The following is a 12,805-nucleotide window of genomic DNA, read 5'->3' on the forward strand; positions in this document are numbered from 1 at the left end:
CCTCTGCTTAAAGCTATGTATGGATCCTGCCTCCACTACATCGCTTCCCAAACTATTCCACTTACTGACTACTCTGTGGCTGAAGAAATACTTCCTAACATCCCTGTGATTCATCTGTGTCTTTAGCTTCCAACTGTGTCCCCTTGTTACTGTGTCCAATCTCTGGAACATCCTGTCTTTGTCCACCTTGTCAATTCCCCTCAGTATTTTGTATGTCGTTATCATGTCCCCCCTATCTCTCCTGTCCTCCAGTGTCGTCAGGTTGATTTCCCTTAACCTCTCCTCGTAGGACATACCTCTTAGCTCTGGGACTAGTCTTGTTGCAAACCTTTGCACTTTCTCTAGTTTCTTTACGTGCTTGGCTAGATGTGGGTTCCAAACTGGTGCCGCATACTCCAATATGGGCCTAACGTATACGGTGTACAGGGTCCTGAACGATTCCTTATTAAGATGTCGGAATGCTGTTCTGAGGTTTGCTAGGCGCCCATATGCTGCAGCAGTTATTTGGTTGATGTGCACTTCAGGAGATGTGCCTGGTGTTATACTCACCCCAAGATCTTTTTCCTTGAGTGAGGTTTGTAGTCTCTGACCCCCTAGACTGTACTCCGTCTGCGGCCTTCTTTGCCCTTCCCCAATCTTCATGACTTTGCACTTGGTGGGATTGAACTCCAGGAGCCAATTGCTGGACCAGGTCTGCAGCCTGTCCAGATCCCTTTGTAGTTCTGCCTGGTCTTCGATCGAGTGTATTCTTCTCATCAACTTCACGTCATCTGCAAACAGGGACACCTCAGAGTCTATTCCTTCCGTCATGTCGTTCACAAATATCAGAAACAGCACTGGTCCTAGGACTGACCCCTGCGGGACCCCGCTGGTCACAGGTGCCCACTCTGACACCTCGCCACGTACCATGACTCGCTGCTGTCTTCCTGACAAGTATTCCCTGATCCATTGTAGTGCCTTCCCTGTTATCCCTGCTTGGTCCTCCAGTTTTTGCACCAATCTCTTGTGTGGAACTGTGTCAAACGCCTTCTTGCAGTCCAAGAAAATGCAATCCACCCACCCCTCTCTCTCTTGTCTTACTGCTGTCACCATGTCATAGAACTCCAGTAGGTTTGTGACACAGGATTTCCCGTCCCTGAAACCATGCTGGCTGCTGTTGATGAGATCATTCCTTTCTAGGTGTTCCACCACTCTTCTCCTGATAATCTTCTCCATGATTTTGCATACTATACATGTCAGTGACACTGGTCTGTAGTTTAGTGCTTCATGTCTGTCTCCTTTTTTAAAGATTGGGACTACATTTGCTGTCTTCCATGCCTCAGGCAATCTCCCTGTTTCGATAGATGTATTGAATATTGTTGTTAGGGGTACACATAGCGCCTCTGCTCCCTCTCTCAATACCCATGGGGAGATGTTATCTGGCCCCATTGCCTTTGAGGTATCTAGCTCACTCAGAAGCCTCTTCACTTCTTCCTCGGTTGTGTGCACTGTGTCCAGCACTTGGTGGTGTGCCCCACCTCTCCGTCTTTCTGGAGTCCCTTCTGTCTCCTCTGTGAACACTTCTTTGAATCTCTTGTTGAGTTCTTCACATACTTCACGGTCATTTCCTGTTGTCTCTCCTCCTTCCTTCCTTAGCCTGATTACCTGGTCCTTGACTGTTGTTTTCCTCCTGATGTGGCTGTACAACAGTTTCGGGTCAGATTTGGCTTTCGCTGCTATGTCATTTTCATATTGTCTTTGGGCCTCCCTTCTTATCTGTGCATATTCGTTTCTGGCTCTACGACTGTTCTCCTTATTCTCCTGGGTCCTTTGCCTTCTATATTTCTTCCATTCCCTAGCACACTTGGTTTTTGCCTCCCTGCACCTTTGGGTAAACCATGGGCTCATCCTGGCTTTTTCATTACTCCTGTTACCCTTGGGTACAAACCTCTCCTCAGCCTCCTTGCATTTTGTTGCTACATATTCCATCATCTCATTAACTGGCTTCCCTGCCAGTTCTCTGTTCCACTGAACCCCGTTCAGGTAGTTCCTCATTCCTGTGTAGTCCCCTTTCTTGTAGTTTGGCTTCATTCGTCCTGGCCTTCCTGCTTCTCCCTCCACTTGTAGCTCTACTGTGTATTCGAAGCTTAAAACCACATGGTCACTGGCCCCAAGGGGTCTTTCATATGCGATGTCCTCGATATCTGCACTACTGAAGGTGAATACTAAGTCCAGCCTTGCTGGTTCATCCTCTCCTCTCTCTCTTGTAGTGTCCCTTACGTGTTGGTACATGAAGTTCTCCAGTACCACCTCCATCATCTTAGCCCTCCATGTATCTTGGCCCCCATGTGGGTCCAAGTTCTCCCAATCGATCTCCTTGTGGTTAAAGTCACCCATGATCAGGAGCTTTGCCCTGCATGCATGAGCTCTTCTGGCCACTCTAGCCAGTGTGTCAACCATCGCTCTATTGCTCTCGTCGTACTCTTGCCTTGGCCTCCTGCTGTTCTGTGGTGGGTTATACATCACTGCTATTACCACCTTGGGACCTCCAGAGTGAAGTGTTCCCACTATGTAATCACTTTCTTCTCCGCTATCTCCTCTCTCCAGCTCATCAAAATTCCAGCGATTTTTGATCAGCAACGCCACTCCTCCACCCCCCCTGTTCCCTCTGTCTTTCCTCAGGATTTGGTATCCCGTTGGAAAGATGGCATCTGTTATCATACCTGTAAGCTTGGTTTCTGTAAGAGCTATGATGTCCGGTGATGCTTCTTTGACCCTTTCGTGCCACTCCTCCCACTTATTTGTTATTCCATCAGCGTTTGTGTACCATACCTTCAGTTTCCTTTCCAACACTGTGGATTGGGGGGCCTGTGGGGGTGGGAGACCTGGTGGCATACTGTGGGATTCTATAGCTCGATGTTGGGTGGAGGCTGTGGGTATGGATTGTAGTGTGTGTTGGGATGGTGTGATAGGTTGTATGGTTCTGAGAGTAGTTGTGTGTGTGCTTGCCCTTGCTGTTCTGTCCTGCTCTGACTGACCTCTGCTGATTCCCTCCTTGTCTCTTTTCCTAGCTCCTTTCGTTTTTTTGTCCTCTCCCTCAGCTGCTGTCGCTCTGATTTTGTTCTGTCTCTGTCTAGGAACACCCTCTTGTACTCTTCCGAGTATTTCAATCGTGGTTTCTCTTGGAGGATCCTGTTCCGCACTGTTTCCGTCCTGAGAATCAGCTTGATTGGTCGGTTTCTCCCCTTCGAGTACCCCCCTATTCTCTGAAAATTTACAATCTCGTCCATCTCTTCACCTATTTCCGTGATGATTTTCTCAATCTCCTTTCCTTCTTCCTGCTTCCTTTCAGTGTGTGTCCTTTCCTCTCTCTCCTGAAGCCCATGGATAAACACTGATTTTGCCCTTTCTTCCTCCCATTGCCTCACCCTCTGTGACTCTGGATCCTGTCTGTATGTGGTCAGTTTCTCCCTTGATTTTTCCAGTGGCTCTTGATAGCCTTGTTGTGCCTCAGCATTCGACCTATCACCCTCTCCATCTGCAACCAGCTGATCTTCCCTTTCACTCCTTGGTCCTCCTTGGCAGATTGATGTGACCTTAGCATAATTCATAATTCCTTCCTTCCTGTTCAGCCTCGCAGCTTCATATGCTGTGTCTTCTCTGGTCACTGCCCCTGTAACTCGCTCCAGCCTATTTATCTCAACTTCTAGGACCCTTATCTTGGCTACTGCAGTTTCGACTTGTGCCTCCCAATTCTTTGTTTCCTGCTCCAACCTCCTTTCCAATTTCACAGAGAGCTCTTTCTCCATTTTTTCAGAAAGCTCTCCTAATTTTCTCTCCCACTCTTGTTCCATCCTTTTCCACTGCTCCTCCATCCACTCCTCCCTACCCGAACCATTCTCATCTGATCCTTGGTTCCTGCGAGTCCCCACCATTTTTTTTTTTTTTTTTTTTTAAGTGTAGGAGAGGGGAGAGTTAGAAGGGAAAATGGGGACGAGAGAGAGCAAGAGAGATAGAGAGCAAGAGAGAGAGAGAGCAAGAGAGGGAGAGAGCAAGAGAGAGAGCGAGAGAGAGAGCAAGAGAGAGAGCAAGAGAGAGAGCAAGAGAGAGAGAGAGAGCAAGAGAGAGAGCAAGAGAGAGAGCAAGAGAGAGAGCAAGAGAGAGAGAGAGAGAGCAAGAGAGCAAGAGAGAGAGCAAGAGAGAGAGAGCGAGAGAGAGAGAGAGCGAGAGAGAGAGAGCAAGATAGAGAGAGAGCAAGAGAGAGAGAGAGCAAGAGAGAGAGAGAGCAAGAGAGAGCAAGAGAGAGAGAGAGCAAGAGAGAGCAAGAGAGAGAGAGAGCAAGAGAGAGAGAGAGCAAGAGAGAGAGCAAGAGAGAGAGCAAGAGAGAGAGAGAGAACAAGAGAGAGAGCAAGAGAGAGAGAGAGAGCAAGAGAGAGAGAGAGCAAGAGAGCAAGAGAGAGAGAGAGAGAGCAAGAGAGCAAGAGAGAGAGAGAGCAAGAGAGAGAGAGAGCAAGAGAGAGAGAGAGCAAGAGAGAGAGAGAGCGAGAGAGAGAGAAAGAGAGAGAGCAAGAGAGAGAGAGCAAGAGAGAGAGAGAGAGCAAGAGAGAGAGAGAGCAAGAGAGAGAGCAAGAGAGAGAGCGAGAGCAAGAGAGCGAGAGAGAGCAAGAGAGAGAGAGAGCAAGAGAGAGAGCAAGAGAGAGAGAGAGCAAGAGAGAGATAGAGCAAGAGAGAGAGAGAGCAAGAGAGAGAGAGAGCAAGAGAGAGAGAGAGCAAGAGAGAGAGCAAGAGAGAGAGCAAGAGAGAGAGCGAGAGAGAGAGAGAGAGCAAGAGAGAGAGAGAGCAAGAGAGAGAGAGGGCAAGATAGAGAGAGAGCAAGAGAGAGAGAGAGCAGGAGAGAGAGAGCAAGAGAGAGAGAGAGCAAGAGAGAGAGAGCAAGAGAGAGAGAGCAAGAGAGAGAGAGAGCAAGAGAGAGAGAGAGCAAGAGAGAGAGCAAGAGAGAGAGAGAGCAAGAGAGAGAGAGAGAGAGCAAGAGAGAGAGCAAGAGAGAGAGAGAGCAAGAGAGAGAGCAAGAGAGAGAGAGAGAGAGAGAGAGAGAGAGAGAGAGAGAGAGAGAGAGAGAGAGAGAGAGAGAGAGAGAGAGAGAGAGAGAGAGAGAGAGAGAGAGAGAGAAGGCAAAGAGGGGGAGAAGGGGGAAAGAGGGGGGAGATGGAAGAGCGAGAGGGGAGAGAGGCTAGGGGGGGAGGGAGGGCAGGATGGGAGAGAGGTGGGGAAAGGGGGAGGGGAGAGATAATGGGAGGGGACAGATGTTAGAGGGGGAGAGATGTTAGAGGGGGGGGAGATGTTAGAGGTAAGAGATGTTAGAGGGGAAAGATGGGAGAGGGAATAGAGAGAGAGAGATAGGTAGAGAGTGATAGGTAGAGAGAGAGATATAGGTAAAGAGTGAGTGTGTGTGTGTGTGTGTGTGTGTGTGTGTGTGTGTGTGTGTGTGTGTGTGTTTGTGTGTTGCAACCCCTGAATGGGTTGCAATGATTATTATGTATATATATAATTTTTACCTTTTCATATAATTTTATATTGCTTATATTTGCGATAATAGCTAAATCGTAAATGTATTGCTTTATATTATTTGACTTAGTTATGTTGTTAGGTAGGATGTTACATATTATGTGCTCAGTTCAAGTCTTGATTGTCTAACTACTGTAATTATCGCTTGTGGCTCGTTAGACTGCCGGCTTCTGTTTCCGAGTTGCAGCTGTCCACGGAGCTATCACGTGATCGAGGGGGGGTGTCCTCACCTCGCCTGAAGTATTCAGTCTGGTCTAGACTCTCTTGGTGGTTGGACAGATTGTCTGTCTCATTAGTCTTGTTAGTTCTGTAGAACTCTGTTCACAGAACATTGTATAGACTTAGTGATTTTCGACGCTGTACTGAGGTTGTGTGTCGCATAGACACTCTAATCAACTCGGGGTCCTGAGCTGTAGCTTCTGACCTAATTTGTACTGGTATCTGTGTATTATCACAGTCGGGGAATTTCTTATGCTGAACTTAGATTCAGTAGTATGGGAGTTTTGTGACTTTTGTGGAGGATCTGCAGATGGTCCCTACTTAGTGTCGTTATATTATCTCCTTGTTCCTGATTCTGTGTCGCAGTTGCTTGTTATATTGCTATTGGGCTTAGCATTCTTGTTGTTGTTCAAGCAGACTGTTCTGATTGCCAGTTGGTCAAGAAGTTAGTTTATCTGAGGACTTTGTCATTCACTTGTTTAAGTCTAGTCGAGTCTTGAGACATAGCGAACTACTTAGAGCATTTACACACATACAAACTTACTTGTACATACTTGTAATATCTTATTAAATGTTAATGTACCAGACGGTACTTAAGAATTATAAATGTGATATGTGCTTTCAGCACAATAATATTGTACTCGAGAGAAGTGATATTATTTTGATTACTGTGATTAATTTAATTTAATTTAATTTGATAATATACCTCTAGACTTAATAAATTTATTAAATTTTAATTTCTCTAGTTAGTAGCCTACCAGTTGTAATCCTGAAGCACTATTGAATCATACTAAATTCTAATGGATAATTGGACAAGGATACTGACTACTTGTTACGAAAACCCAGTAACAGGCTGGATGCTAGAAGGGCAGTCCTTTCTAGTATTCACTGGAGATCTCTAAGCTTTTAGAATCGCGTTTTTTTGTAACAGTGTGTGTGTGTGTGTGTGTGTGTGTGTGTGTGTGTGTGTGTGTACTCACCTAATTGAGGTTGCAGGGGTCGATTCATAGCTCCTGGCCCCGCTTCTTCAATGGTCATTACTAGGTCCACTCTCTCCCTGCTCCATGAGCTTTATCATACCTCTTCTTAAATCTATGAGGCCTGGTCACAGACTGGGCCGCGGGGGCGTTGACCCCCGGAACTCTCTCCAGGTAAACTACATCACTCTCCACTGTTCCACTCCCTGACAACTCTATGACTGAAGAAATATTTCCTAATATCCATGTGACTCATTGTGAGTCTTCAACTTCCAATTGTGACCCATTGTTGTTGTGTCCCATCTCTGAAACATCCTGTCCCTATCCTCCTTGTCAATTCATCTCAGTATTTTATATGTCGATATCATGTCCTCCCTATCCCTCCTGTTCTCCAGTGTCGTCAGGTCGATTTCCTTTAACCTCTCCTCTTAGGACATACTCCTTAGCTCTGGGACTAGTCTTGTTGCAAACCTTTGCACTTTCTCTAATTTCTTGACGTGCTCGACCAGGTATGGGATTCAAAACTGGTACTGCATACTCCAATATGGGCCTGACATACACGGTGTACATTGTCTTGAACGACTCCTTACTGAGGTGTCGAAACGCTGTTCTTAGGTTTGCCAGGCGCTCACATGCTGCAGCAGTTATTTGGTTGATGTGCGCCTCAGGAGATGTACTTGGTATGGTTACTGTGTGTATGTACTCAACTAGTGTGTGTGTGTGTGTGTGTGTGTGTGTGTGTGTGTGTGTGTGTGTGTACTTACCTAGTTGAGGTTGCAGGGGTCGAGTCCAAGCTCCTGGCCCCGTGTGTGTGTGTGTGTGTGCGTGTGCGTGTGCGTGTGCGTGTGTGTGTGTGTGTGTGTGTGTACGTGCGTGCGTGTACGTGCGTGCGTGCGTGCATGTATCTCCCAGTCTTTGTCCGGCACTCCTCGCGTTACTCGGACAATATTGACACAAAGGTTCACTGAAATGACGACATGAATAGTTGATCTGGAATGAGTTTGTTCACTTTAGCCTCGCACGAAGAATTTAATTTTTTTATAGAGGGAGACTGTTTAATTCAGCGTGCTTTTTTATTTCAATAGTTTTCCGTGCTTCATGGATTTTTTTTACGAATTCATTTATATACTGTAACGCCATAAGCTGCATTAATATTTTTGTATGTATATGTATTTTCACACTAGGGAATTCCCTTGCCCCATTCTCCCCGCTTTGAGCATTATTAGTTAATGGATATTAACATCCATTACTGGGATAATGGATCCCACTATCTTACCGGATATTCTTGTCTTAATGGGCATTGGTATCTAGATGGTCACTTGTATCTTAATGAACATTAGTATATTCGAGTAACTTGTAACTTAATTAACAGTGGTATGTTAATGAACACTGGTATCTTAATGTACACTAGTATCTTAATCAACATTGATATCTTAATCAACACTTATATCTTAATCAACACTGGTCTCTTAATCACTAGTATCTTAATCAACATTGGTCTCTTAATCAACACTTGTATCTTAATCAACACTTGTATCTTAATCAACACTGGTATCTTAATCAACACTGGTATCTTAATCAACACTGGTATCTTAACACTAGTATCTTAATCAACACTAGTATCTTCATCAACACTAGTATCTTAATCAACACTGGTATTTTAATTAACACTGATATCTTAATCAACACTGGTATCTTAATTAACAATGGTATCTTAATTAACACTGGAGGCAATCAGGTTTGATCTTAATGAGAGCACCTCCAGTTCCTGAGAATAAGAGTTCTTAACTTTCATCAAGGCACGTAATCCTTGAAGGATCACTCTAGCTACACCTTCCAACAGAATCTGAGGGTAAGATATGGTATAAAATAATGACAAATGTGAAATAAGACTCATGCGTAGTATTAGGATATTTTAATGAGGTAACGTTTCGTCACGAATAACTTCTTAGTCTTCCTCATCCTCATCCTTCAGTCGCGCCTGCGCAAGCCATTCGTTGCAAAATGTTTCCTCATTACAGTAACGTAATACTGTGCATGTCTTACCTACCTGGAGTCTACCTGTACAGTAATACTGTGCATTAATAGTGTACAGTAATGCTGCGCAGTAATAGTGTGCATGTCTTATTTCATAATATATTATATACGAATGTTCCTGTACAGATTCAGGGTTAAAAACTAACTTTGGCTTCTCTTCAGGTCTGTCCAAAGGCTACAACGACAAGTACAGCTACAACTACGAGGGGGAAACCTACTACGACTACGATGAACGGGAAGAAGAGCTGCCAAGCTTCCTGGCTCGCCCTCAGACTTTTACTGTGGAGGTGGGGCAATCAGTCATCATCCCCTGTGATGTGGAGAATGCTGGTAAGTGCTACCTCCAACTAAGGGTATGTATATGTTATCACACCACACACTAACATAGGTCACTCTTCGCTCTACTCTCCCACCTATACACGAACACACACACAAGGAACAGGGGAGATAGGGAGAGAGAGAGAGAGAGAGAGAGAGAGAGAGAGAGAGAGAGAGAGAGAGAGAGAGAATTTGAGGAGTGGGGACCATCCCTGGGTGGTAACAAGTCACAGCACCGCAGGGGATGCAGAGCAAGACCCAGAGTAGGAAATACTACCTCCCATAAATCCATTCTTTCCATCCTCTTTCCTCCTGGCAGCTTTCCCTGGCACAGTCCTCAATAACTCCTCCCTCCCCCACCCATCACCTATCACCATCTATCCATCCTTAATTAATTTTCCCTCACTTCTTATTACTCTCATCCCCCCAGCTCTTCTTTCTGCCCTTACTCCCCTCTTCATTTCCTCCTACTAAACCATTGGTTCTCAAACTAAGGTGCGCGAGAGATCTCAAGAGAGGTTGCGGTCATCTGAAAATGCTTAAAAAAAAAAAAAAAAAAAAAAAAAAAAAAAAAAAGGCAGTCACAATAACAATAATAATATAATCTATAAAACTATAGATATAAACTGCAGCATTACTAATGTATACAAATACATAAAATTCGTCTCTACATAGACTATATAGATCAAAATAAAATATTTACATCAGCATATAAAACAAAATACTCTTATGGAAGGAGAACTGTTCTAGTGTAGCAGGAAAGATTGTTGTATAGGATTGAAAAATATAATACATAAAATCCATATATATCAAATTACAGTATATATACCAAGTATATCATACAGTATATATGTCATATAAAACAAAATACTTTTACAGTAGGCTAACCAGCCTACCCAGAACTGCTCAAGTGTAAGGAGGGAAGATTGTTGTGATTGAATTATTATAATCAAAAAGAAGCACTAAACCTACAATTGTCATACAGCACAGCATAAGGGATTGAAACCACAATACATAAAATCCATACATAGCAAACTGCAGTATATCATATATATTAAACTACAATATATATACCAACATATAAAACAAGCTACTTTTCTCATAGGCCTATATAGCCAGCCTACCTTGAAGAATTGTTCAAATGTTCAAGATTGATGGACTGACCACATCGACTCAAGGTTGAGGGACTGATTACCTCATTCTAGTTACCTTCCATAAATATTCCTACCTATAACATAACTAATAATAACAGTAATATTAATAACAATTAGCAGGAAGATGAGTAGATAGTAATACAAAGTCAAACATCTTCATTTTAGCTACCAACGAAGATACTCAATGTAATATTAAGTAAAGGTTACAATAATGAATATAAACTCCTTAAGCCTTATCCAGGCGCAACATCTATGCGCCCCCTCTCTTCCTACTACTCTCGGGTAATCTCCACCAATCCCCTTGTTACATATGAAAATGAATTACCTTGCAAAAAAGGAGCCCAAATCTCTACCATAGCCTATGAGGCTACATTCAGTCAAAACGAGACCCAAGTCAAGGAAAACTAGAGTCCATGACGAGTATGGAAAGAAGATAGTGATATCAAAGTCCAGTAACCAAATGTAAGTAGGATCCTAAATCCTAAATATGACTAAAGAAGTCCAAAAAAAAAAATGTAAAAGATGTAGGCTCAGACACAGCTAATGAATAGAAAACATGCGCAACACAACACCTGAGTATCGATATTCCACACACGTTTCACCTGTTGCACAGGTGAAACGTCTCTCCAATTAAAATACTCAAGTATTGTTCAGCAACTTGTCGATACTGCATACCTTTGACCTAATGATCAGATACAATTGTAAACACATAGACTAAATTAACAGGAGTGATAATGAGTACAGTCATTTTCAGGGGATTTCTGTATAGTAATTAAAGAGAAAACAAGTGGAATAGTCCTACAAATCATAAAAGGAAAGTGTCAAACTGCCTTGTTTTTACACTACAATTCTGCTAACCACTCATGCTCGAATATGTTGTTTTCGAACTTATTTCTAAGTAATCATTCAACTATGCAAGCTCACACAAATATTGACCCCCTACTAATTAATTATATTTTACATCTTTGGCCAGGAGACACAAACATCTCAATCTGGCCATAGCTTAAGGCTCGCTCTAAACCCTTGCAGGTACGAATAAGCTCATCATCAAGAAAATTTCTTCCAACGGCGGGAAGGAAAAATTGGTGTCGGTTGGGCTTCAAAGGGTGATCCGGGACCGTCGCATCACCGTGGATGGGTCCCGTCTCAACATTTCCCCGGTCCGTCCACGCGACGCCGGTATCTTCCTCTGCATGTTCGAAATGGATCCGCCCATACAGCTGGAACACACCCTGAATGTACAGTTTGCGCCCACCATCAGGTCCCTGGCTCCCCCAGAGCAACACGTAGCCAAAGGCAAAACTGTTATCCTGAAGTGCAAAGCACAGGGTAATCCAGAGCCCACTATCAGATGGTCCCGTCAGGAAGGTCCCCTTCCCTCAGGCCTACGCACCGAAGAGGTTAGTCACACCAGGGACATGATTATACATTTTTACCATATTAAGTAGTATTTTAGCATTGAAAAGTAAATATCAAATGCTTTGGTAATATATTAATCAATTCTCAAAGAATACAGAGAATTGTTCTTTTTATATATATTTGTCAGAGAAAAAATCACCTGATTATTATCTTGTTCGTATGATGATCCTTTCGAAGGATAATTGCAATATTTAGTGTATACATCTGAAATATTGTACAACTCAGTAAGTGCATCACTTGTGAACCAAGTCAGGTTTACAGGTCAGATCAGGTCAAGAGTAATCTTGTCTTGTCAGCAAAGATTAAATTTTCTACAGATTTCATTAATATTAAATTAAACCAGCTTGCAAAGTCTTGGGCTGATGTTAGTGTTAGCGCTACCTTTTCTGCTTACTTTATTACAGTTTGTTCGGCAACTGATTTACATTTAGATATAACATTCGAATCTTAGTCCCATTTAAAGTTATATTTGTTATTTTTAATCTTAAACTTAAACTCACAACGAAAGCAAAAGACTTGGCAGACGATGCAACATCCCCCCAATGAAAAGCAGGGGTGTCACTAGCACGTTAAGAGACAATACAATAAGTGTCAGGGGCCCGAGACTGTTCAACTGCCTCCCAGCATACATAAGGGGGATTACCAATAGACCCCTGGCAGTCTTCAAGCTGGCACTGGACAAGCACCTAAAGTCGGTACCTGACCAGCCGGGCTGTGGCTCGTACGTTGGATTGCGTGCAGCCAGCAGTAACAGCCTGGTTGATCAGGCTCTGATCCACCAGGAGGCCTGGTCACAGACCGGGCCGCGGGGGCGTTGACCCCCGGAACTCTCTCCAGGTAAACTCTTTTTTTTAGTTAATCATATTTTAAATATATCACTTTTTGTGCAAAATGATCTTGGATACAACCATCAACATTCTCAGGTCTGTGATAAATAGTTTTCAAGACCGACAAGTTGAAGATTGAGACACTTATGCATCATATGGGAATCATTCTACAAGAGTGATGGACTGAACACATCGATTCCAGGCTGAGGGACTGATTATCTCAAACTCCTCTTCGCTTTACCCTTCTCTGCTTTGTATTGGACTGATGAAGTCAGTGTGGTGAAACGTATCCTTAATAAAGATTCCCATA

General features: G+C 43.5%; 1 protein-coding gene across 1 annotated transcript in view; it reads left to right on the forward strand.

Moving 5' to 3' along the window:
- Positions 1 to 12,805, forward strand: part of LOC128684818 (lachesin) — a 396,707-nt gene that overhangs the window by 367,304 nt on the left and 16,598 nt on the right. The window contains exons 2-3 of the mRNA XM_053771102.2: positions 8,940 to 9,107; positions 11,279 to 11,649. Of these exons, the coding sequence (XP_053627077.1) occupies positions 8,940 to 9,107; positions 11,279 to 11,649 (539 nt within the window). The remainder of the gene's footprint in view (positions 1 to 8,939; positions 9,108 to 11,278; positions 11,650 to 12,805) is intronic.

Source organism: Cherax quadricarinatus, chromosome 5 (genome assembly GCF_038502225.1).
Source record: "Cherax quadricarinatus isolate ZL_2023a chromosome 5, ASM3850222v1, whole genome shotgun sequence".
In the NCBI taxonomy this organism is placed as follows: Eukaryota; Metazoa; Arthropoda; class Malacostraca; order Decapoda; family Parastacidae; genus Cherax; species Cherax quadricarinatus.